The sequence below is a fragment of the Oryx dammah genome, unplaced genomic scaffold (genome assembly GCF_014754425.2).
Source record: "Oryx dammah isolate SB20612 unplaced genomic scaffold, SCBI_Odam_1.1 HiC_scaffold_5, whole genome shotgun sequence".
NCBI classification, from domain to species: Eukaryota; Metazoa; Chordata; class Mammalia; order Artiodactyla; family Bovidae; genus Oryx; species Oryx dammah.
In genome coordinates, this window is record NW_024070189.1 from 47471382 (window position 1) to 47496947 (window position 25566).

A 25566-nucleotide genomic window follows, 5' to 3' on the forward strand; every position below is an offset into this window, starting at 1 on the left:
TAACCAGAGGGTTTACATTGAGGAACAAAAGGGGCACCTTCAACACTGGAACTCACACCCTAACTTCATGAAAGAAAAGCTTGCCCTCTGACTTTACTTCCACACACCCCATCACACCTCCTTCATGGGTCCTGTGGCTCTCCTGTCATATACTTCTACCAAAGTCTTTTCCACCAATGTCCTAAAAGAAATCCCTGATACACCTTCTTTGCCCCCAGAGAACCTCTCAGAGGCAGTAGGGACAACTGACTGTTCTCTTCTTTGAACGTTTTCTCTACACTTGACTTCTGTTAAGCCCCTTTTCACCCTAGTTTCCCCACCTACCTCTCTGGCCATTACTTTGCAGGCTTTTTTGTTTCTATTCTCCTTTTAAATGTTGATATTCTCTAGGGTTTGGAATGCTGCCTCTTCTTCTTTCTCTGTACACTTTCCAGCACTGATTCACCTTCTCAAGGATTTATCCACTACCTGAATAAAGGTATTTTGTCCTTTATCCATTATGTGGATAAATAATTTGTCTATTTCCTGGACAAATCAGCATTTTCAGATCCCAGTATATGGCTGAATGTCTCCTGTAGGAACCTCAAGCTTAACCATTCAAGTACTGAATGTGCCATTCCTCTCCTTCCCTAAAACCTCTTATTCCTTCTGAGTTTCCCTGTTCATTTTGTTGTCCAGGCCAAAAAACTTGGCACTTACCTTAGTTCATTTCCTTTTTCCTTTCCCTGGATGTAGTTGGTCACCAGGGAGTACGTTTTTGTTACCTGGTGTCTCTTAAAAGGCTTTCTGTTCTCTCATTCTAATAACCATGGCTTTGTCCAAGTGGCTGCCCTCTTTCACCTCCGTTATCAGGTCTTCCCACCCGCAGTCTTGGCCCCCCAGCGGACTCTCCACATGGCCGCTATAGAACTCTGCCTAATGCCTCTGCTGAAACGCTTTTTAATCATTTCGTCCTCACCATCTGCTCCTCCTCTTTATTCCTTTTCTTTCTCTCCTCTTTCTTCCTCTTCCCAAGGGACTCTGCTCAGGTATTGGTTTTTCTAAAAAGGCTGTCTGCTCCCTAATTTGGGTAAATTGTCCTTTTTACCATGGCCCTTAGGACCATGTTAATAAAATAATAAATAAATAAAAATAAAAGGACCATGTTATTTATTATTATTATTTTTTTTTTTTTGGTCTATCTCATCCACTAATCTCTCAACCAGTAGAGGACAGGGCCATGTGCTATTTGTCTGTGTAACCTTAGTGCCTAATATGGTGTCTGGCACTGATAGGAAAAAGTTTTAATGATCGCTAATAAGCTGACCCTACTACCTTAAATCAGTTAATATCAACACAGAGCTGGGTATGGGGCAAGGTTTCTGACAATGAAGAATTTTACCACTTGCTGAGCTGAGAGTGTGGGGGTGATTGAGAAACATGTTTTTAAAAGAACTATTGTTACATCCCTTCTTACTACCCCATTGTTGATTGTGGTGGCAGGACCGAGGGTGCTGGTCTAGGATCACCAACCCCTGAGGACAGAAGTGGAAATGACAAGTCAATTCTTCTTTTATAACAAGTTTTTTCTTTCTCTCTGCTCTCTTTCAGGTATATCGTGAGCTTCTTTCTTATAGTCACCCAGATGGGCTTCTGCTGCGTGTACATTGTGTTTCTGGCTGATAATTTAAAACAGGTAGAGTCTTCTAGAGAAGGTGAGAGGGAAAAAGATCTGCAAAAGGAGGGTCCTCTCTTTTTAGTTGTTCAACAAATGGCTTCTTCTCTTTGGGTCCTAGTGTCCTCATCATGGGGCTTCCCAGGTGGCACAGTGGTAAAGAATCCGTCTGCCAATGCAGGAGATACAAGAAATGAGAGTTCAGTCCCTGGGTCAGGAAGATCCTCTGGAGAAGGAAATGGCAACCCACTCCAGTATTCTTGCCTGGGAAATCCCATGGACAGAGGAGCCTGGTAGGCTATAGTCCATGGGGTTGCAGAGTTAGATAAGACTGAGCATGCATGCACACGCATATTCTCATCATACAAAGGAAGGTAAACTAGATGTTATCAGTGAACACAGACTTCCCCCAGTGCACATATCTGCAGATTTCTCTAAGTGGTCACTTTCCCACAGTACCTTTTGTCCAAGAGTTGTCTTAATCATCCTTAACTCTTCTTAAACTGATAACAGCTCTTTTCAAATGATGCCTAATCTTTGGGTCATCTTTATTACCTTTAATTGCTTCATCTTTATGGTTTAACAGTTTTTGTCCCCAAGAAATTCTTTCAATATGACCTAGAGGTTATGTCGTAGCAATCTGAGCAAAATAATATGGGTAGTAACAGAGATCATCCTCAGTCAATCAATAAGCTTAACAAAGAACACTGTTCTTTAGGGCTTTTTTTTTTGCTTAATGTAGTATCAGAAATTTGGAAATGTAAGAAAAGAAAATTAAATAGAAGGAAAAAATAGTAAGAATTCAAAGTTAGCTTCTATTATGTGTCAGGTATAATGCTGATCATTTTATAAGGTTTCCCTCATTTAGTTCTCTCCATGGTCTTATCAGGAGCTTCCCTGGTGGCTCAGATGGTAAAGAATCTGCCTGCGATGCGGGAGACCTGGGTTTAATCCCTGGGTTGGGAAGATCCCCTGGAGGAGGGCCTGGCAACCCACTCCAGTGTTCTTGCCTGGAGAATCCCCATGGACAGAGGAGCCTGGAGGGCTACAGTCCATGGGGTTGCAGAGTTGGACACGACTGAGTGACTAAGCACACGTGGTCTTATCAGAGTAGGTACTGCAGTTATTCCCATCTTGCAGGTGAGAAAACTGATGTTATGAACTCTATAATTTCTATAAATAGGGTCACAGAGCAAAGGTTAAAAACATAGGCCTTTTAACATCACAGCTCTATCTTTTAAACACTATGCTATACTGCTTCTCAAAGTAAAACAAAAGTATTCTTAATCTAACACTCATTGGTATTGTTTTATTTTTAATGACATTTTGGTTGCCCTTTATTGTGTTTATTTATTACTATGGAGTTTGAGAATCTTTTCATATATTTATTGAAAGTTTGTATATTTCTTCCTTCTGTTTTTTTTGGTTGTGCTAGGTCTTTGTTGCTGCATGCAGGTTTTCTCTAGTTGTGGGAAGCAAGGGCTAATCTTTGTGGCAGAGCACAGGCTTCTTATTGTGGTGGCTCTTCTAAGTTGCAGAGCTCAGGCGCTAGAGCACAGGCTCAGTGCATGCAGCATGCAGGCTGAGTAGTTGTGGCACACGGGCTTAGATGCTCCATGGCAAGTGGGATTTTCCTGGGCCAGGCATCAAACCTGTGTCCACAGCGTTAGCAGGCAGATTCTTATCCACTGTACCACCAGGGAAGTCTTGTTGTTGTCTAAAATGAGCGTTCATTGATTAGCATTTTTCAGCGTTCTTAAAATTTTTTGTATAATTTTAAAATTTTTATTTATCTTGCTACATAGAGTCTTAATTGTGGCACATGGGATCTTTGATCTTCATTGCAGCATGTGGGATCTAGTTCCCTGGCCAGGGATGGAACCCAAGCCCCCTGCATTAGGAGTGAGGAGTCTTAGCCACAGGATCACCAAGAAAGTCTTTAGAATAATTTTTAATAGTTTTATAATTTTCCATCACACTGAAGACTTAATCTTTTATCATCTGATATTTTGTTTCCCTTTGTTTTTCTACTATAATCTGTACAAATCTTTGTATACCTGTTTATTTCTTTAGTAAATGTATATTTTATGTAAAATCACTGGATCAGGGAGTTTGATTTGAAGGCTCTTAATTGCCACGTTGCTGCTCAGAAATCAGTCTGACATTAGCATAACTTTGTCAGTCATCTGCCTAGAGACAAGGTGAGCATTGTCTCAAGGACTTTGTAGACTAAGTGGGGATGTGCTCTGAGGCATATGAATAAAGCTAAATATCAATATAATATCTTGGTGCTGGATCAGGACTCCATTAATACCCTGAAGTTGGGCATGCTTAATTGTGGACTAAGGTGCAGAAATGTATGGGAGCAGGAGAAATTGTTGGAGCAAGGGAAGGCTCCCTTGAGAAGATGCATCTGAGCTGGGCGTTGAAAGGTAGGTTGAAGAAGTGCTGGCAATCAAGGTAGGAGGAGGAATAAACACCTGGAGGCAGGAATGTATGGGACTTTCTCAGGAAAGGCAATACAAGTGGTTATAGAAGAAGCTGTGGGCCTTAGGAGAGGAAGAGCCTTCACAGTTGAATGAGTCCATTTACGGCAGGCTTTGAATACCTGGCTAATTTTCCAAGTATTTTTCCTATTATAGTAAGGAATCCAAAAAAAAAACAAGACTTGACAATTGATTTACGTATTCATGAGTTGTTAAATGAAAAGGAGATTTCAAAATAAGAGTATATGGTATAATTACAGTCTTTTAAAAAGGATGTGTGTAATATATGTAATCTGTGATATTGCGTAGAACATGTGTAGATGAATATATTGCAAAGCATTACCATGCTACCCATGGGTACTGAGATTACCATTGCTTCTTCATTTTCTTCTTGCCTAACTCCAGTTTCTAATTGTTCTGCAATGAATTGTGTTGCTTGCACAATAAGACTATATCCATTGAGTCATGCTGATTCCAACCCCCACTTTGCCAGGGTGCTGTTTATATAGTGTACAGGGGCTATTCCATGTTTGCCACAATGACTGGGGGAGGCTAATAGCTTCTGTTGGGTGGCATTCAAGGATGTTAAATGTCTGCAACGAATGGTCCAATGCTGACAAGGAAGAGTTCTTTCACCCAAAATGTCAGTGTTAGTCTAATTAAGAAATAACAATGAGCTGTTTTGGTTACAAGCAGAAGAAACAGATTCAGTAGAACTTAAGCAGAAAATAAGTTTAGTGGAACAAGATTGGCTAACATCCAAAATGACAGAGAACACTTAAAAAATGGGTTCCAGAAAAGAACGGGAACAAGAACCAGACCATCAAGGGAGATGTTGATGGTAGAACTGATGTGCACTCTCCTCAGGGATTCCCTGTCAGAAGTAATGTTTGTCCTTTTCCAGGTCTGCCTTTTGTCATTTTGCTATAGATTCAGATCCCAGGGAAAGATGTGAGTGCCCCTGCTTGAGTCAAGGGCCAGTCCTTTGGCTCTGCCACATGATTGTGACTTACAGTCCACCAAGGCTGTATTCAGGTGAGAGAGAATGCACCAAAAATAAATCAAAATCAAGAGGAATGGATTCCAGGTTGCCGAAAGCCAACGAAGAGCCACTCTAAGTTTAGGCATTTATGCTTATTAAAGTTATTTCTGCAGCTTCTTTTGAGCAAGTATGATGCAAAAGATTTGCAATAAGTCCTAAAGTCACTCTAACTCACTGTAAGACCTGGGCGTGTGAGACATGCCAGCTGTTTGTGAGAGAGTCTGATGATGGGCCAGGCACTGAGCTAATCGTGTGGCCATATTGCTGTTCCCATTCCTCTCCCAGGTAGTGGAAGCAGTTAATAGCACAACCAACAACTGCCATTACGAGACAGTGATTCTGACACCCACCATGGACTCTCGACTCTACATGCTCACCTTCCTGCCCTTCCTGGTACTGATAGTTCTCATCCGGAACCTCAGGGTCCTGACTGTCTTCTCCCTGTTGGCCAACATTACCATGCTGATCAGCTTGATCATCATTGTCCAGTACATCGTCCAGGTTAGCATACCACACTCTGACTCCTCCAATGAGCAGAGCATTTTATCAATGATAGACTGACACTTGGGGCCATCCCTAAGGGTGGGTATGTATGCACTTCAGTCTGCAGCTTAGAACTCACTTTATTGTAGGATTTCTTCCACAAAGATGTCTCTGTGCACTCTCATTCTTCAGGATATCTCTTCTTTCATGTAGCTTCTCCAATACTCATTTTATATCAAATCCTGGTTTTAGGAGAAAAACTGTACTTTGCCAGGAAAATATCTTGATTGGTGAACTACAGACCATTTCTATAACAGTTGGAGAGCAACAGAAGGCAAATAAAAAGCAGGATTTTCTACCAGAGCTAAACTTTATTGAACTAGTCTTACATCCTCTAAGCTGCAGGTCCAAGTGCTTCCAAAATTATCCCTAGGAAGTTCAAGAGCAAACAATAACAACTAATATTTAGTTGTAGAGGTATAAATAGCCTTGAAAGACCACAAATGAAGCTATCACGATGTAAATCACACATCTTTGAAGTTGAGTTATGGGTATTGATTTTCCATTAATTTCCTACTTTTCTATCCTTTCTAATTTTTGTTTTATAATAGACAAGACTACATAGAAATTTAAACCCAAAGGACCCAGGTAGTATAATCTATAAAACATCTGAAAGGTATTATGCCTACTACCTTTCAGATATTTCCTTCTTTCAGAAGTCACAAGAAAAAAGTTATATTGTCCATAGAATTTAGTAAAGGTAACAGATTAGCCAAATATTTTAGGATAAACACAGATGAGTCTTAAAGCAATATTGATAGATTCTACAAAATTGAATTTCCCAATGAAACAGCTACTTCTAATTAATTTTTGGGCTATTCCAGAGGTTGCTCAGTTAGAGAAATGGTTCTGTCATTTTGATCTGTCACAGTAGATCACAAGGTACTTTAATAAAATATTTATTCCACACATTTTCCTTCTATTTATAGTTCACTGAAGAAGAAAAGGGAACTTTAACACTTAGCTAACTATCCACTGGTACATGCAAAATGTTCTTGGGCACTTTAGACTAGTACTAACCTGTGTTGTATAAGATTTTCTTCTGGAGAATTCTGATAAATTAGACACCCTCCATGAGATCCTGATACTCAATACTCTGATAATACCTCAATCTTTCTTTCCTCTGACTCTTTGGTATCGGGCAGCGTTAAAATCAACTTTAGTTGTTGCCTGCTTCCTTTTGAAGTTTTATGAATTTCTTGACATTCAACTTTTTGTTCTTATAATTCAGGTATACTCTCAGAATACTCTCCCTCTTAAGGGAGCCCAAACATGCTTTAAGAATACACGTTTTATCATATTTCTCTCTCTCATAGGAAATTCCAGACCCCCGCCAGTTGCCACTGGTAGCAAATTGGAAGACCTACTCGCTCTTCTTTGGAACAGCCATTTTTTCATTTGAAAGCATTGGTGTGGTAAGGTTTGAATTGAGATAGACTTTCCCAGGTGCCGTGGGTGGCCTTCTGAACAGGAGCTGGGAGCTCTGGATTTCTATGTGCACAAGAGAAACTAACCTCTGACTTCACTTGGGTCAGTTTTCACCAGCAGGAGAAAGTGGGTTGTTATAGCAGAGAGGTTAGAATGGTCAGGATATAGTTTTATTCCTGTCCCAATACATTTATTAAACATTTATCTTCATATCAACATACATTTCCTAATCTTTAAAAATCAAGATAAATGGAGGTGTACAATTTAAGTTATAGGATTTTTATGAAACATAAAAAAGGGTTTTTTTGGAAAGTAGAGTATATTTACAGTGGAATATTGTACAGTCTCTGCTTCCTCACTTGAAAAAGGAGAGTGGTGTGTATAATTTTTTTCTTCCAGTTTTTTGAGATATAATTGACATATAGCACTGTTTAAAGGTGTATGGCATAATGATTTGACTTATGTAGATCATGAAATGATTATCATAGTAAGTTTAGTGAACGTACATCATCTCATATAGATACAAAATTAATCAAATAGAAAAAAATTTTTCCTTGTGATGAGAACTTATGATTCACTTTAACCTTCATATATAGTATTAATTATATTTGACCTATAGCACTATGTTAGTTCCTGTTACTTACAACAAATTTGATATTTCTGTGGGTTTCAAATGATCACCATGATAAATCTAGTTATGATAATGTCACAATACAAAGATATCACTTAGTTACTGACTATATTCCCCTTCAAAGATATTACATAGTTATTGACTGTATTCTCTGTACTACACATTTCTCACCTGTGACTCATTTATTTTGCAACAAGTAGTCTGTGTCTCTTTGTACCTCTATGCTTTTTACATTTACTATTAATTTATATACAGTACAATTCACTTTTATTTGATGTACATTGCTGTAAGTTTCAAGAAATGTGGAGTCATAGATGTACCACAGTCAAGACACAGAACAATTCCCCCACCATGAAAAGCTTCCTTGTGTTGTCCCTTTTGTAGTCCACTTACCCCTACTCCCATTAAACCCTGGCATTTACCTTTTGTTCTCTGTCTCTCTTGTTTTATTTTTTTCCAGAATGCCATCCACATGGGATCAGATAGTATGTAACTTTTTAAGCCTGGCTTCTTTCACTTAGCTGCATGTAAGGTCATCCACATGGTTGCATGCATCAGGACCTCATTGCTTTCTACCCCTGAGCATCCACTGCATGAGCAGTACCATGATTTGCTTATCTATTGCCTGTTGAAGGACATTTAGGTTGTTTCTGGTTTCTGATGATTATGAGTAATGCTACTGTAAGCATTTGTATACAGGGTTTTGTGTAAATGTATATTTTCATTTCTTTAGGAATAGATTTGTTAGGTCACATGCTAATGTATATTTATTTAACTTTATAGAAAATTGCCAAACAGATTTCCAGAATGACTGTACCATTTTTGCATTACCACCAGATGTACAAGAGTTAAGAGTTCCTTTGTATCTTTGCTGGTTCTTATCTGTATTTGTAATGTTTTTCTAAATTTAAGCCAATCTAATAGGTGTGTGTGGTATTTTATTGTAATTTTATTTGCATTTTACTGATGACCAATAATGTTGAGCCTCTTTTTATGGGCTTATTTGATAGCTGTATATTGCCTTCAGTATAGTTCCTATTCAGATATTTTGTGAATTTTGTAAAAACTGAATTGTTGTCTTTTATTGTTGAGCTTTAAAAATTCTTTGTATATTCCAAATGCAAATCCTTTATTAGACATGTAATTTGCAGATATTTTCTCTAGTCTGTAGCTTATCTTTTCATTCTCACAACAGTGTCTTCTCTAGAGAAAAACTTTTAATTTTTATAAAGTTCAACGTATCAAAAATTTTCATTTATGGATCTTACTTTTCATGTTTTCTCTAAAATGCTTTGTCTAATCCAAGGTCACAATGATTTTTCTATTATTTCTTCTAAATATTTTTTTTTCATTGTACATTTAGATCTATGATCCATTCTAATTTTCATTAAAAGTGTTTATATGTTGAAGTTCAGTTTTTAAAGGATGCCCAATTATTCCTGCATCATTTGTTGAGTAGACTGCTCTCCATTTGAATTACCTTTGCATCTTTGTAAAAAGCTAATTGGTATATCAGTATGGGTCAGTTTCTGGACTTTCTATACTGATTCATTGATCAATGTGTCTGTCCTCTCATGAATACCAAAATACCTTGATAGCACAAGCTTTATCTTAAAATCATGTCATATTAGAGCTCCAGCTTTGACCTAATTAGTATTTGTGTGATGTATCTTTTTTCCATCCCCTTAATTTTTTATCAAGATAAAAATCACCATTTTAACCATTTTGAAGTATATAATTCAGTGACTTTTAGTGCCTTCACAATATTGTGCAGTCATCACCACTCTCTAATACGGAAACATTTTCATCACCCTTAAGAGAGACCCTATTGCCCATTAAGCAGTCACACTCCATTCCACTCTCCACCCAGCCCTGGCAACCACAATCTTTGTCTTTTAACTGGTATGGCTAGACCATTTGCAATTAATGTAATTGTCATGTTTAAAGGTCTGCATTTTGTTATTTGTTTTCTGTTTTATCTTTCCTATTTTCTCTTTTGTGATGTTTTTATCCAGTTACTTTCAAGATACTTATCTAGAAATCTTTGGTTTTCAGCAGTTGTATTATATTTTCTGGATAAGTGTTCTTTGAGTTTGTCCTATTTAATTTTCACTTAGTTTCTTGAATCTGTAAATACATGTCATTTACCTACTAGGGGAAGTTTCAGCTATTATCTTTTCCAAAATTTTTTTCTGTACCAAGCTCTATCTCCTTCCCTTCTAGGACTCCAGTGACCTGAATGTTAGACACTTTGATATATGTCCCACTAGTTTCTGAGGCCCTATTCATTTTTTAAAATCATTTTTTTCTCTTTTATGTTCTGATTCAATAGTTCCTGTTGACCTATTTTCAAGAGAGGGGAGAAGTCACTGACTGTATTCTGTCATTTACATTGGGCCCCTTCAATAGGGGTTCTCAGTTCTAAAATTTCAGCTTGGTTCTTTGGTTCTTATTCTTTCAGCTTCTTTGCTGAGAACTTTTATCTGTTGATTTTTTTCAATAGTGTTCTCCCTTACTTCACAGAAGTTGGTTATAATAATTGCTTTAAAGTCTTTGATATTTCCACAATTTGAGCATCTTAGGATTGACATCTGTTATCTTTTCCCTTGAGAAGTGCTGAGATTTTCCTGGTTCTTTGTATGTTGATTAATTATAGACCGTATTTTATACATTTTGAATATTGTTTTATGAGACTCTAGAGCATGGTAAAATCCTCTGAAGAATATTGATCTTTTATTTTAGCAAGGAATCAATCTGATTAGATTCAGACCACAAGTCCTGATCCATCTTCAGGAGATCATGGTTTTATTTATTTATTTGTTCATACATAGTTTTTATTTACAGGTTTGACAAGGATGCAAGGTATAGAACAGAAGTAGCTTCAGCTGTACTTTCTTTAGTATAAATCTTTGATCAGTTTGCTTCTCACACTGGTTTTGTTCAGACCATGTATTAACCTCAGTGTTCAATAAGCATGTCACAGCTTAGACCATGCTTTTAATATCAGACTAGTTTTCTATCACTTTAAAGTGATACTTGGCTTCACCTTGCCTTTATACTACCCAGAGACCAGATGGTGGTCCCCACGATAGTTTAGTTCTCAAAAGCTTTCCTTTGATGCTTCACATCAGTTGCACATGTATAGCTCAGGGCTGAGCCCAGACTTCATTCACAGATTTAGAGGGTCACTTTCTCTGGTTCCCTCCTTTCCATGTTTTCCTGCACACTCACCAGTGTGCTGCACACTCATTCAGCAGCTTCTTTTTCTGGTCCTCTGGCTAGAAAGTCAGGGTTTCAGCTTCCCTACACGTCTATCCAGTTCTTGTGACTGGACCTCACTCAAGGGTGAGTATCTAGAGTAAAGAGAGGAGGAAAGGGTAATAGGGATTCCTTCCATGGGTGTGCAGCCTGTGCGGTCACATGGGGCCCTGCCTTTTAGAAGGATCCCACTCTTGGTTTAATGCCCTGCATTCATCATACTGAAATTCTTGACCTTTGACCAAGTGGTTCTTCATTGTCATTCTGCACTGGGCCCCACAAATTATGTAGCCAATCCAATTCCCCTCTTACTCTTTGGACTCTCAAAGCACCTTTTCCCTGTTCCTCTGCTCCAAGAGAATTAGTGTGTCTCAGATTTTTTAGGTGCTTCTGTAACCACTGCAATCACTGGTATAGCAGACTGTTGCTCTGTGCCTGAGAGTTGCCTTGGGGGCACAGCTTGGAGAGTAAAAAGGAGGCAGGAATAATAGGAATTCTCTCCATGCTCTCGGTCCCACAGGGTCCCCTATTTTAGGTCTTGCAGCCAGAAAGAGTGTTTCTGCTTGATTTTTTTTCCGTCTGCATCCACAACATAGTTCTAGGATTCAGGCTATCTTTAACTAGGAGATACAAGAAGAAAAAAAATCAGGAAACTCATTGCCATAATGGCCATTTTTACTGGTTTTGAGCAATTCACTTTCTATTATATATTTTTCAGAGTTCATGGCTAGTTGGTTAATATATTCTGTCCAGGGCTTTTAATCAGTGAGAGAGAGATGACATAGTATGCTTACAGCATCTTAATGAAACTGCGAACAGTGGCCAAACAAAGCAAACTTGCTGGCCAGGTTGGGCCACCCCAGGGAGTTGATCTCCTTGGTCCAGTCGACCTGCATGGCTCTTCCAGCTCTGAATTGTCCCGGGATCATTTTGTGACTCCAAGCCTGCCTTTCCTTTTTTCCCTTTAATTGTGGTAAAATGTATCTAAAATTTACCATCTTAACTTTTTTTTAATTAGTTTATTTTTTACTGAAGGACAATTGCTTTACAAAATTTTGCTGTTTTCTATCAAACCTCAACATGAATCAGCCATAGGTATACATATATCCCATCCTTTTTGAAATTCCCTCCCATCTCCCTCCCCATCCCACCCCTCTAGGTTGATACAGAGCCCCTGCTTGAGTTTTCTGATCCGTAAGTGTACAGTTCAATGACATAAAATATATTCATATTGTTGTACAACCATCATCACCATCCATCTCTTTTCATCTTGCAAAACCAAAACTGTGTACCCACTAAACAATAACTCCTCACTTATCCCTCCCCTGTCCTGTGGGAATCACCAGTCTACTTTCTGACTCTGAGTCTGACTACTTCAGTTACCTCAATGAGTGGGATCACACAGTATCTGTCATTTTGTGACTGGCTTCCTTCATTTAGCTTATGTCTTCAAGAGTTGTGCATGTTGGGGCATATATCAGAATTTCCTTTCTTTAAAGGCTGAATAATACTCCATTGTGTGTATGGACCACACTTTGTTTATCCATTCCTTCATCAGTGGACATTTGAGGTGCCTCGAACTTGTGGCTACTGTGAAAATGCTGCTATGAATGTAGGTGTACAAATTTCTGTGAATGTTCCTACTTCCGATTTTGTATACATACTCCCAGAAATGGCATGCCTTCCTCTTGATGCCCACGTTTCTCTTTCTCCTCCTTTCTTCTTACATTGTGATATTTCTTTAGGTTCTACCCTTGGAAAACAAGATGAAGGATGCCCGCCGCTTCCCAGTCATCCTGTCTTTGGGAATGTCCATCATTACTGCCCTGTACGTCAGTGTCGGGACTCTGGGCTACCTGCGGTTTGGAGATGATGTCAAGGCCAGCATAACCCTTAACCTGCCCAACTGCTGGTAACTCCATGGGTCTCAGGTGGTGGGGACTCAGGGCCAGTGGGCACAGGAACATATAGGTCACTTTCTCCTCCCTTCCACAGAAGGCAAACTGAGGTCTGGAGGGCATCTACAAGGAGAAGCAGAGCTGTCACTGGAACCCTAGGCTCTAGATTCCCTGTCCAGAGAGCTCTTCTTCAACAACAGTCTCCCATGTTGAGTGAGGCCTTGATAGCTTAGTGCGAGGAAGGACGTGATTTAGGAAGATAGGGGGAAAGTCAGAATCCTTGGTCACCTAAGGAAAGAAAGGAAGGGGCACAGAGTCCAAGAGGCAGAGAGAGGAGCCAGTGGGCAGCTCCAATTACATTTACTAAGGCTGTACACCAAGTCTTGCAGAGTAGCTAGGATGAAAAAGTAGTAAAACAAGAACTAATGAGGGAGGACCATTGGAATCTGAAAAATGTTCATATTTAAGTGTCCCAATTCATACAACAGTTAGCTGACCCAGACTTCAATAATGCAATATCTCAATAGATAGATGAACCCCTATGACATTGTGCATCATTTTCTCCCACACTGAGGCATGTCATTCATTACAAGATACCTGTCTTTTGAAGGGTCACTTGGAGGCTTAAGTTATCTAAACGGTGCTCCTTTCCCAAGCTGATCAATATCATTCATCAAGCAATTACTGTATCCCAGTTACATGCAGATGCCAGTGTAGACACATGGGGATGTGAAGGGTATTAATGTGAAACTATAATTTTGAGCTTCATGATCTTTTCAGCTCGTGATCCTATGGAAATGGGGAAGGGATAGTGTATGTACACAAATGTAACTTAGGAATGGAAAAAGAAGCCCTCCAGCATAGTGGAGAGGTCTTGAGGACTCCCCAGTAGAAAAACTACACTGCAGGGGAGTACAGGGGATCATCCTGTCCACTGAGGCGGCTCCATCCAAACAAGGACAACTGCAGCACCCTGGGTCCAGGTCCCAGTTACACCAACCCTTAGCTTATGGTCATGGGTGGTTTATTTAACTTCTCTGACCCTCATTTTCCTCTTCTAAAAAACAGTTATCATGTGGATCAAGTTGGATATGTCTAAAGGCATCTGGCATGTAGTGCTTCCTTGGGAATTTCAAAAAATAGGTGGGGACTGCACAGATGGAGGGAGTAGAGAGGGTTTTCCAGGCAACAGAACTAGTAAGAAACCCAGAAATACGGAAATTAGACTTTGTAAGGAATGGACTGAGTATACACAAACAGGTTTACTAAACAGGCCAGATGCATCTGCCACATTATTGAACTAGAGGGGAAGAGCCTTACCTCCGTAGGTCATAAAAGGCATCAGTAACACTCAGCACTCCCCATCATGTGATCTCTCTGCCCCTAGCCTGAGGCCTCTAAGTAACCCTGTCTCTTCTTTTATCCCTCAACCCCACACAACCCTCTTTGTAAACTACCTCTGCCTCCAATGATTTGGGATTCTGCAGTTCTTTCAGCCTACTTGAAGTATTTGTTGATATGCCAACAGTTTTGAGGGATCCAGAGAATTCCTAAGAACAGACAAGAGATTACAAAGGAGCAGATCTTTTAGACCCAGGTCTTCACTACTCATCACTTGTATCTCCCTGAGCAAGGTACCTGGCCTGAACTTCTCTTTCCTAAAAATCTAAAATCCAGCATCAAGTGGTAATGGTTTGTGAAGGTGTTGTTTATACCCATACCTGAGATTCTTTTTAGAGGTGACCCTCTCAACTGCTTCCGTTTGAATCTGTGATGATTCAGTCTCTCACCACTGCATGCTCTACTGTGACTTCCTCTTGTAGGTGGTCCCTCCCCATCATTTTCAGACAAGGAAACAATTGCCCACAGGACTGTTCCAAAGTCAGAGGTTAATGTACAAAGATTCCAAGTGTCAGAGCATGTTGGCCTTGAGAGCACTGCTCTGGTTTGTCCTGCAGGCTGTACCAGTCAGTCAAGATCCTCTACATCATTGGAATCCTGTGCACCTACGCCCTGCAGTTCTACGTCCCTGCGGAAATCATCATTCCCCTCGCTACCTCCCACGTGTCGAAGCGCTGGGCACTGCCTCTGGACTTGTTCATTCGCCTCGCCATGGTCAGCCTGACATGTGAGTGGAAGGCAGAGCGCCTGGTTTTTCCAGAGGGGCTATCAGGAATCAGCCAGATGGTAGACGATAGTCACAATAACCAGCAATAATTGCATACTATAACTGTATTTCTGGGGCCATTCTAAGGCTCGAAGTAGTAATTTATTTTATTTAAGCTTGAGGAATAACTTCATTCTTACATCTACCTAATTAGATAGATTTACTGGTATCCAGCTTGAGGGAATAACAACTTATCAAATAATAATTACAAAAGAACTGACTTTCATTAAACACCTACTGTGTGCTGTCTTCTGAGCTAAGCTCTTTCTCTCCTATATTTCATAATATTTTCTTCAGTCTTTGCAGGAACTCTTGTGAAGTAGGACTATGATAAACTCTACATTATAAATGAGAAAGCTGAAGGAGGGAGTGAGAAGCAATTGGGTAGGAAGTGTCAGAGGTGGGATTTGAACCCAAGTCATCTCAGTCCTGACCCATCACAGTTTACCTCCAAGACAGAGGTTGAAAATGGTGGCCAGTGGCAGCCCTCCTTGTGCTCTAGGCCCTATGATCCAGGGTGCCCCTCACCTTTAGTATTTTAGTGGGGGTGAAGATGATAGAGATTCCTGCATTGTGTGTGCCCTGGCCCCGCTGTACCTAAGGCTCCTTTTAATTGTGATTCTTGTTGTGCTAGACCAGTCCATATAAATCACAGGACACTGATTTTCTTCCTTTGAAATCATTTATTCCCAGTTTGTTCTCGGAGGCAGGGACACCACTGTACAGAATATTAGAGACTCCATAAAGATCAGTGAATTTGCCTTAGATATGAAGACAATTCCTTAAGCTTTTGCATTTGCCCCAGTCAGTACAGTAAAGAATCTGCCTGCAATGTGGGAGACCCAGGTTTGATACTTGGGTTGGGAAGATCCCCTGGAGAAGGACATGGCAACCCACTCCAGTATTCTTGTCTGCAGAATTCTGTGGACAGACGAGCCTGGCAGGCTGCAGCCCATGGAGTCTCAAAGAGTCTGATATGCCTGAGCGACTAAGGCTTTCACTTTCTTTTCAGTCAGTACGTATGCAAACAATTACTTGCAAACAAGTAAAAATAATAAAGTAGGGACTTCCCTGGTAGTCCAATGATTAAGAATCCATGCTTCCACTGTAGGTTTAACCTCTGTTGTTATTCCGTCGCCAAGCTGTGTCCGACTCTGTGACCCCATGGACTGCAGTACTTCAGGCCTCCCTGTCCCCAACCATCTCCCAGAGTTTGCCCATTTTGATCCCTGATCAGGGAACTAAGATGCCACATGCCACATGGCATGGCCAAAAGAAAAAAGAAAAACAAATAATAAAGTAATAGTGAAGTAATAATAAAAATAACTTTTCTGAGTGCTTTGCATGAATTAACTTCTTTAAGACTTTAAAACCATTTGCAGTATGAACAAAATACCTAACAGGATAGACACTATCCCCATTTGGCAGATGAAGAAAAAAGCTGAGAAACAGTTGGAGACTTAACTCAAGGCCACACAGGGAGAATCCTGCCTTCCAGTCCTGATTTGTGCTGTTATACCACACTCCATCCTAGCAGACCTAGGGGAGGCTTCTGAGTTTTGTTTGTAATCAGGAAAATTGTCCATCGAGTAATATAAAAAATGTAAAAGCCCAGGCCTATAAAACATCATACAAAAAACATATATATTATAAATCATATAATTTCAGGATCTTTAGCTTTAAGTGTTTCTTTGTTAGACATTTTAGGACATATTTGTAAATCTTGGAGAAGATACTCCTTTAAAGGAACCCTGTGATCTTGTTCCCACTGAAGATCCCCTTTCTCCTGTGAGTAATTACTCATTCTAATTGTTTTGCAGGTAAGAAGTGTTTGTAGCCCTGTTAATTATTAACATTAGTTCCACAAAGGCAAGGGGTTTCTTCGTCTGTTTTGTACATTGATATATTCCAAACAGCTGGGACAGTTCCCAGCACTGTTATTTAGTGTTATTTATTAAGTAAGAGCTTAATCATTAAACATGTAGAGATTTGAAATGTACCTCTGTGGCATGAAAATTATCTTAAACTAAAAGCATTAGTACAGCAGCCTCAGGGGAAAAAACCTTATCTAAATGTCCTTTGTGAATTAAGCAGAATATTCTGAAAAATACAGGCACCATAAATCCCCTTTCTGGGAGACTTTCAATCAGAGAGACTAACCATCATCAAAGTCTAAGTAATTTAATTAAATAACATGGAAGCTCTCCCCCACTTTAATTCCTCTTTTGAAGTGGGTATGTAAACCCCTATCTTTGTTTAGGGACCCAGTTCATATGAAGGCTGTGTGTGTGTGTGTGTGTGTGTGTGTGTGTGTGTGTGTATACGCTCAGTTGCTCAGTCATGTTCGACTCTTTTTGACCCCATGGACTGCAGCCCACCAGACTTCTCTGTCCATGGAGTTTTCCAAGCAAGAATACTGGAGTGGGTTGCCATTTCCTCCTCCAGGGGATCTTCCTGACCCAGGGATCGAATATCTCTTGCATCCCCTGCATTGGCAGGCAGATTCTTTACCACTGCGTGGCCTAGGAAACCCCATATGAAGGCTTCTTAACCCTAAATCAACCTTGTCTTTCCTCCTGTTAATCTGCCTGTTGTCAGTTAAATTCGCAGATCCCCAAACACTGAACCTAGATGAGAAGAGGAAAAGTTTTTCTTTTCAATAATATTAATGTCTGTATTTGAAAGACGATTGAAAGGAGACACACTAAAATTTTAATGTGTAACCTTTAGTGAATGTGGTTGGCGGTATTATAGGAATTTCAGCTTTTCTTTATGTAGCTGTATGTGTAAAAAAACAATTGGTATATGTTTTAATTAGAGGATTTTTAAAGCAAACTTTAAGACTTTGGCTAAGCCCAGGAAGTTCCATCTATCCTGTATCATCTCCTGCAGGCGTCTTGGCTATCCTCATCCCCCGCCTGGACCTGGTCCTCTCCCTGGTGGGCTCCCTGAGTGGCAGTGCCCTGGCCCTCATCATCCCACCCCTCCTGGAGATCACCACCTACTACTCAGAGGGCCTGAGCCCCGTCACCATCGTCAAGGACACCCTGATCAGCATCCTGGGCTTCGTGGGCTTTGTGATGGGGACCTACCAGGCCCTAGATGAGCTGATCCAGTCAGGAGACTCTCTCACCTTTTCCAACTCCACTATTTTTATTCAGTGAATAGGGCACTGCTTCTTTCCATCAGCACCTTGATGTTTAATGACACAAATCTCTTTTATGTGCATTATCTGTATTTGGGGGCTTTACCTTTCTCTGGGCTAAGTCACAGTGAAACAAGCACGGACTTACCAAGACAAGGTCTAGGTGGTAATTTAAATTTTTTTATGTGTTTATTTCTTTTCTTTCCATCTCTAGCTTTTCCCTACACTGAGAGCTCTCCCTCTGAAGGCTCTTGATTCCATCCAACTTTTTGGCAGTTCACATGATGAATTTACCTTGAGTGGGGCTATGCAAGAGGAAGTCACCAGGGGGGATCCAAGAGGCAGCGACTGATGGAAGGAGGGGCAGCCTGCTAAGGCTTACGGTGATTTGGTAGACAAAGGGTGTCCTGTTTTCCAGTGGACATAATCCATAATCCAGCAAAGTGTGAATAGCTCCAGCATCAAAGTGAGTAGGATCCAGAGGTCCAGTGCAAACTGCAGCTGTCAGACAAAGGAGCCATCATATTTAAATCAAGAGCAATAAACTTTCTCGATAGCTAGATAAAAGTTTTGGCCCAGTTCGAAGATCTCAACAAAGCAGTCCTCATGAAAGTAGATGTGCCAATGGTGGGGGTGGGGGGTGGGGGTGGGGGTAGGCAGGAGCTAAACAATGACACTATTTCATTATTTACCTCTAGATTCTTATTCTTCTTAACCTCTTAATTCTTGTAACAAGCATTCTTGCTTACCCACTGCACACCAAGCAAAGTTCAAGGTTCTTGTAATAGATTGCAAAAATGGCCTCAAATTCCTCTTGACAATGTGATGTTGCAGCTCCCCCCATCAAGAAGTAAAATCTGTATCTCTGCCCTTTGAATCCTGTGATGGCCTTGTAACTTGCTTTGGCCAATGGACATTAGTGAATGGGATGCAAGCAGAGGACTGGTGATGGCTCATGCTTTGGAACTTTCATCGTCATGCTCTGTGGAGCCAAGAGCACCAGATGAAGAAGCCAGGGCTAGCCTACTGAAGGATGAGAGACTGTGTGGAGCAGAAATGAATCATCCCAGTTGAGCCCCATCTCCCAGAACAGGCAGCCTACCAACGTCCTAGACACACGAGTCAAGTATCCTAGACTATATCTAGCCCCAATCACATTGGCCCAGACCATAAGTATTACTCAGATGAGCCACAGAATTATGAGAAATAATAAGTGTTTTTAGTTTTACACCATAAGATGTGGAAGGTTATATGCAGCTAAAGCTAACTGATACATTACTCTAAAGGGGAGACACTAATAAGTGAGAGAAGAATCTCCATCCTCAAGCTAGTCTGCTCTACACTGGGGAATAATGACAGCCCATCAGGTGAGTTAGTACTATATAGGTCCTTATAAGGGCAGGGGGACACTACCTGCTCTGGAGTACTGAGCATAACTTTCCATCAGTGACACCATTAGAGCTGGATTTTGAGTAGAACTTGGGTCTCCCAGCACTGAATCTGACCCTTCCTCCACTCAGTCCTGCTGTCTCAACATTCCCATGCCTTTTCTCATGTCTGACATTGGCTAGCAACCGAGGGCCTATCAACCCAACACATCACTTCAACCTTCCTGTTGGTGACTGCTCCCTCCCTCCCCCTAAAATCTAAAATTGAGGAAAGAGATCTAGATAAATGACATGTTGTAGGCAGATTTGTAGTTCAGTGAGGGGTAAGAATGTTTCTCATTATAGTCTTTGTGGTTTTGGAAAGTGACCCATGCTTATTTCGGCCTCAGTTTTAAGAGAACATTTTCAAAAGCCCTTTCCTATTTATTTTTATCCATCATCCTACCTTTGCAGTCTAGGGAAGGTATGGAAGGCTGAGGGGAGTGTCTACCCCAATTCCCAAGTCCTGGTCTCCTCTTTTGGTGTGTTATTTTCTACCTGCTAAATTCCAGAAAGTGCTTCATGAACACAAGATCCCACCCAGATCCCATAGTCTGCAGAGTACCTGCTGGGAGATGGACACTCATGGTCTATACAGTGGTCCACAGTCCACCTGGCCAGAGAGCTGGGTGTCATATCTACATCAGAAATGTAGAAGACCCAGAGTACTGCCACTGACTGGTTCAAAGCCTTTGCAAAGTGGGCTTCTTCTCTCTGAACTTGTTTCTTCCACTCTGCTCAACTATTACCCTACCTGACCTTGCTAAGTTAAAGATTGTTTTCTCTGTTATTAAAAAATGGTCATTCCCATTCTCCAAGGACAAGCCCCTACTGTATAAGAGAATCAAGTTAATCTTGTCATAGAAAAATCTGGCTAAAATTAAATCTTGGAAAGAAAAAATAAATTTAGTGACACTGATATAAGCAATAAAAGCAATCTGGGGAAACTTATTAGTAGTTGTCAGCAACACTAATGATACCAACTATTAAAATTGTGTCAGTGTTGGGGGTAGTAAATTTTTTTAATTGTTCAATACAACACATACACACAGCTTTCTGCCTTCCTACCACCCTACTGGTTCTTTAATTTTTGGAGCTTGCTTTTGAATCAAGGATCAGAGACAATTCTTCCATCCCTCAGTGAACATGTCTTAAGTGTTTTGCATGAGATTATCTCATGTAATCCTCACAGTGAAACTCTGAGGTGTGTAGTGTTGTTGTTCTTATTTCCTAGTTATGAAAATAGGCTTTGAAATACTGAGTAACTTGCTGACGATCAAACATGTAGTAACAAATGGGTCAGGACTGAAACCTTTGCACTGCAGCACTCCTCACTGCTTTGGAGACCCCAGGAGAGACCTTTGAATGATGGTAGTTAAAGTAAAAATTGAAAAAATGTGTCCAGTGGATTACACATTTTGAAAAATTAGAAACCCCACAGCCTCTCCTTATAAGTAATACATCAGCTATGAACTGAGGAGGGGTTTCTGGAGACTGTATGGTGAATCAGGAGCAAAGCAGGATTTCCCAGCCACCCTTCAATCCTGACTGATGCTGTTTAAACTCTTTTCAGGCCTAGAGAGAGAAGAAAGTCTTCCCTGCTTTTTATACAAAAATATCCTGATTCCGATATCAAAATCTGACAAAACACACATTAAAAAAACATGACCAAATATAAACATAAATACAAGCATCTTTAAAAAATAAGCAGATAGAATCTAGCAGCATATTAAAAGAACAGTATACCATGGAGCTTTTCCTACGAATGCAAAAATGATTTGACATTAATAAATCTGTTACAGTAGGTAGCTCTAGAGATCAGGGAAGAGAAAATAATAGAATTTCATGATGTAATTCTGACTTTCAAAGAAAACTCAGTATTATAAAAAGAAAAGAAACAACATGATCTGAGAAGGAGGAGGAAGGTGATTTCTGAGGCAGCATCATAATTAACAGTGAAGCACTAAAAGCAGTTTCAGCAAAGTGAAATTAGAAAAGGATGTTTGATGTCATTATGTTATTAACACAAAAAAGTAATATAAGGTATAAGTTTTGGAAAGAAAGAAATATTTGCAGTACAATTAACTGGAACGCTCAGAAAAATTAACTGAATACTCTTAGACACAAAAGGAATCAGTAAAATAGAAGTAATGAAACAAAATCTGCAAAATCATCACCTTTCCTGAATACTGATTGTCATCAAAAAATGAAATGAGTGATATCAGCAACATGGAGGAGTGGGGAGCTACCCTCTCTTCCCTTCACTCTACAACCAGTCAAACATCCACAACTTAATAAAGGTGCCTCTGCCCAACACACAAGACAAGGGACAATTTTACACATCTACACATTCTACACCTTTATACCTAAAGGTGGGTGGACAGAAACACAAAGAAGAGGCAGAGCCAAGGGAACAGCAGAGTTGGTGCCTGTAATCCCGGTCTTTTGACCATGGCAGCTAAGTCCACATCTTCAGAGAACCCAACAGCAGAAGGGAAAGTGTATCTGCAGATGAAAGCGATGAGCTGGAGTCATGCATGCCTCAGTAGCTTGAGGGATAGGGTCCCAGGCCCCATTGTAACTGTTACCCAGTTACCTATGGCTGCTGGTACAGCTGTGGTCAGGAGGCCTGTCCTCCATCTGCAATGGTGGAGCCCTCAAACCTTACAACACCAGATACAGTAGAGGTACCTGCAAGACCCCAGCTCACTGTGCCCCCCCACCACGCCCACCACCATGGCAGCAAAGCCTGCAACCCGGGATGACAGATGCTAGGGAAGAGTCCACCATCCTGGTGACAACAGTGGCTCTGGCAGAAGCAAGGCAGTAAGGACACCAGAGCCACAAGAACACAACAAAGGCAGAGAGCCGCTGCTAAGCTGCTAAGCCACTTCAGTCGTGTCCGACTCTGTGCGACCCCATAGACGGCAGCCCACCAGGCTCCCCCGTCCCTGGGATTCTCCAGGCAAGAACACTGGCGTGGGTTGCCATTTCCTTCTCCAATGCATGAAAGTGAAAAGTGAAAGTGAAGTCGCTCAGTCGTGTCCAACTCTTATCGACACTATGGACTGCAGCCTACCAGGCTCCTCCATCCATGGGATTTCCCATGCAAGAGTACTGGAGTGGGGTGCCATTGTCTTCTCCGGCAGAGAGCCACACCTTTTAGCAAAGACTGGAAAGTGCCAACTCTCAAATGTAACCAGGGGCAGCTCAAGAGAGACCAAAACCTTGCGTTATGGTGCCACCTACCTGAAAACAAAAGAAAGGACTTTTAACTTCTAAGGTTAGCTTCAGTGTGCAGGTAGAGAGACAGTTCATCAAGAACCACGAAGAACCAAAATAACATTATACCACCAAAAAAAGAGAAAGATATTTCTCCATAGACGAGTGATGGGATATTGCAATCTAGTTGATAAATAGTTGTCATGAAGAAACTCAACAAGCTACAAGAAAACACATAAAAGGTAGTTTAATGAACTCAGAAGGAGTACTTTACCAAAGAGATTGGAACTCTAAAACAGAATCGCATAGAAATTCTGGAGCTGAGGAACATAGTAAATGAAATGAAAAATGCATTAAAAAGCATTGGTAACAGAGCGGACCTTATAGAAGAGAAAGTTAGCTTGAAGATAGAAATCTAGAAATGATACCTGTAGAAGAGGAAAAGGAAATAAGATATTTCAGTTAAGTTCAGTTCAGTCGCCATTCTATAAGAACTCTCCAGTGCTTTTCAGGAAGGTTGATATTAGGATAATGGATATCCTTGGAGGAGAAGGGAGCAGAGTTTATTAAGCAAATGATAGCTGAGAACTTCCCAAACGTGGGGAGTTCAGTTCAGTTGCTCAGTTGTGTCTGACTCTTGGCGACGCCATGGACTGCAGCACGCCAGGCTTCCCTGTCTATCACCAAATCCCGGAGCTTACTCAAACTCATGTCCATCGAGTCAGTGATGCCATCCAACCATCTCAACCTCTGTCGTCCCCTTTTCCCCCCGCCTTCAATCTTTCCCAGCATCAGGGTCTTTTCAAATAAGTCAGTTCTTCACATCAGGTGCCCAAAGTATTGGAGTTTCAGCTTCAACATCAGTCCTTCCAATGAATATTCAGGACTGATTTCCTTTAGGATAGACTGATTGGATCTTCTTGCAGTCCAAGGGACTCTCAAGAATCTTCTCCAACACCACAGTTCAAAAGCATCAATTCTTCAGCGCTCAGCTTTCTTTATAGTCCAACTCTCACATCTATACATGACTACTGGAAAAACCATAGCCTTGACTAGATGGACCTTTGTTGGCAAAGTAATGTCTCTGCTTTTTAATATGCTATCTAGGTTGGTCACAGCTTTTTCTTCCAAGGAGTAAGTGTCTTTTAATTTCATGGCTGCAGTCACCATCTGCAGTGATTTTGGAGCCCCCCAAAATAAAGTTTCTCACTCTTTCCACTGTTTCCCCATCTATTTGACATGAAGTGATGGGACCGAATGCCATGATCTTAGTTTTCTGAATGCTGAGCTTTAAGTCAACTTTTTCACTCTCTTCTTTCACTTTCATCAGGTGGCTCTTTAGTTCTTCTTCACTTTCTGCTATAAGGGTGGTGTCATCTGCATATCTGAGGTTATTGATATTTCTCCCGGCAATCTTGATTCCAGCTTGTTCTTCATCCAGTCCAGCGTTTCTCATGATGTACTCTGCATATAAGTTAAATAAGCAGGGTGACAGTATTCAGCCATGACGTACTCCCTTTCCTATTTGGAACCAGTCTGTTGTTCCATGTCCAGTTTTAACAGTTGCTTGCTGACCTGCATACAGATTTCTCAAGAGGCAGGTCAGGTGGTCTGATATTCCCATCTCTTTCCCAACTCTTTCCACAGTTTATTGTGATCCACACAGTTAAAGGCTTTGGCATAGTCAATAAAGCAGAAATAGATGTTTTTCTGGAACTCTGTTGCTTTTCTGATGATCCAGCAGATGTTGGCAATTTGATCTCTGGTTCCTCTGCCCTTTCTAAAACCAGCTTGAACATCTGGTAGTTCATGGTTCATGTATTGTTGAAGCCTGGTCTGGAGAATTTTGAGCATTACTTTGCTAGCATGTGAGATGAGTGCAATTGTGTGGTAGTTTGAGCTTTCTTTGGCAAGGCAATGCCAAAGAATGCCAATGCCAAACGTGGGGAAGGAGGTGGATATATAAGTCCATGAGGTAAAGAGAAGATGTACTTACTTTAATGCAAAAAGACCTTTTCCAAGACACATAATAACAATATATCAAAAGGATTATACACCATAATCAAGTGGGATTTATTCCAGGAATACAAGGAAGATTCAATGCCTGCAAATCAATCAGCATGCTATATCACATTAACAAAATGGAGGATTAAAAACCATATGATCATTTCAATAGATGCAGAAAAAGCATTCAACAATATTCAACACCCATTTGTGATTAAAAAAAAAAAACCTCAATAAAGTGGGTAGAGAAGGGATGTACCTAGACATAACAAAAACCATAAATGGCAAGCCCGCAACTAACACCAAATTCAATGATTAAAAACCTGAAAACCACCCCTCTAAGACCAGGAACAAAACAAGGATTCCTAGATGCACCATTCTTATTCAGAGGTATGGAAGTCCTAGCCAGAGCAATTAGGCAAGAAAAAAAGCAACCAAATTGGAAAGGAAGAAGTAAAATTGTCAATATTTGCAGATGACAAAACCCTAAAGGCTCCACCAGAAACTATTAGAAATAAAAAATACAATAAAGTTGAAGGATACAAAACCAATATACAAAAGCCTGTTGCATTTCTATACACTAAAAAAGAACTAACGGAAAGAAAAATTAAGTAAACAATCCCATTTACAATCTCAACAAAAATGAAAAAATGCCTGGGGA

General features: G+C 40.5%; 1 protein-coding gene across 2 annotated transcripts in view; it reads left to right on the forward strand.

Moving 5' to 3' along the window:
* SLC36A2 (solute carrier family 36 member 2) overlaps positions 1 to 25566 on the forward strand; it is a 41352-nt gene that overhangs the window by 8562 nt on the left and 7224 nt on the right. The window contains exons 5-10 of one of the 2 annotated variants that reach the window (XM_040239555.1): positions 1591 to 1675; positions 5468 to 5683; positions 7042 to 7140; positions 12788 to 12954; positions 14899 to 15068; positions 18000 to 21015. In XM_040239555.1, the coding sequence (XP_040095489.1) occupies positions 1591 to 1675; positions 5468 to 5683; positions 7042 to 7140; positions 12788 to 12954; positions 14899 to 15068; positions 18000 to 18271 (1009 nt within the window). In that variant the 3' untranslated portion in view covers positions 18272 to 21015. Of the gene's footprint in view, positions 1 to 1590; positions 1676 to 5467; positions 5684 to 7041; positions 7141 to 12787; positions 12955 to 14898; positions 15069 to 17999; positions 21016 to 25566 lie in introns of those variants that run through there. The other variant, XM_040239556.1, reaches the window with a different exon arrangement.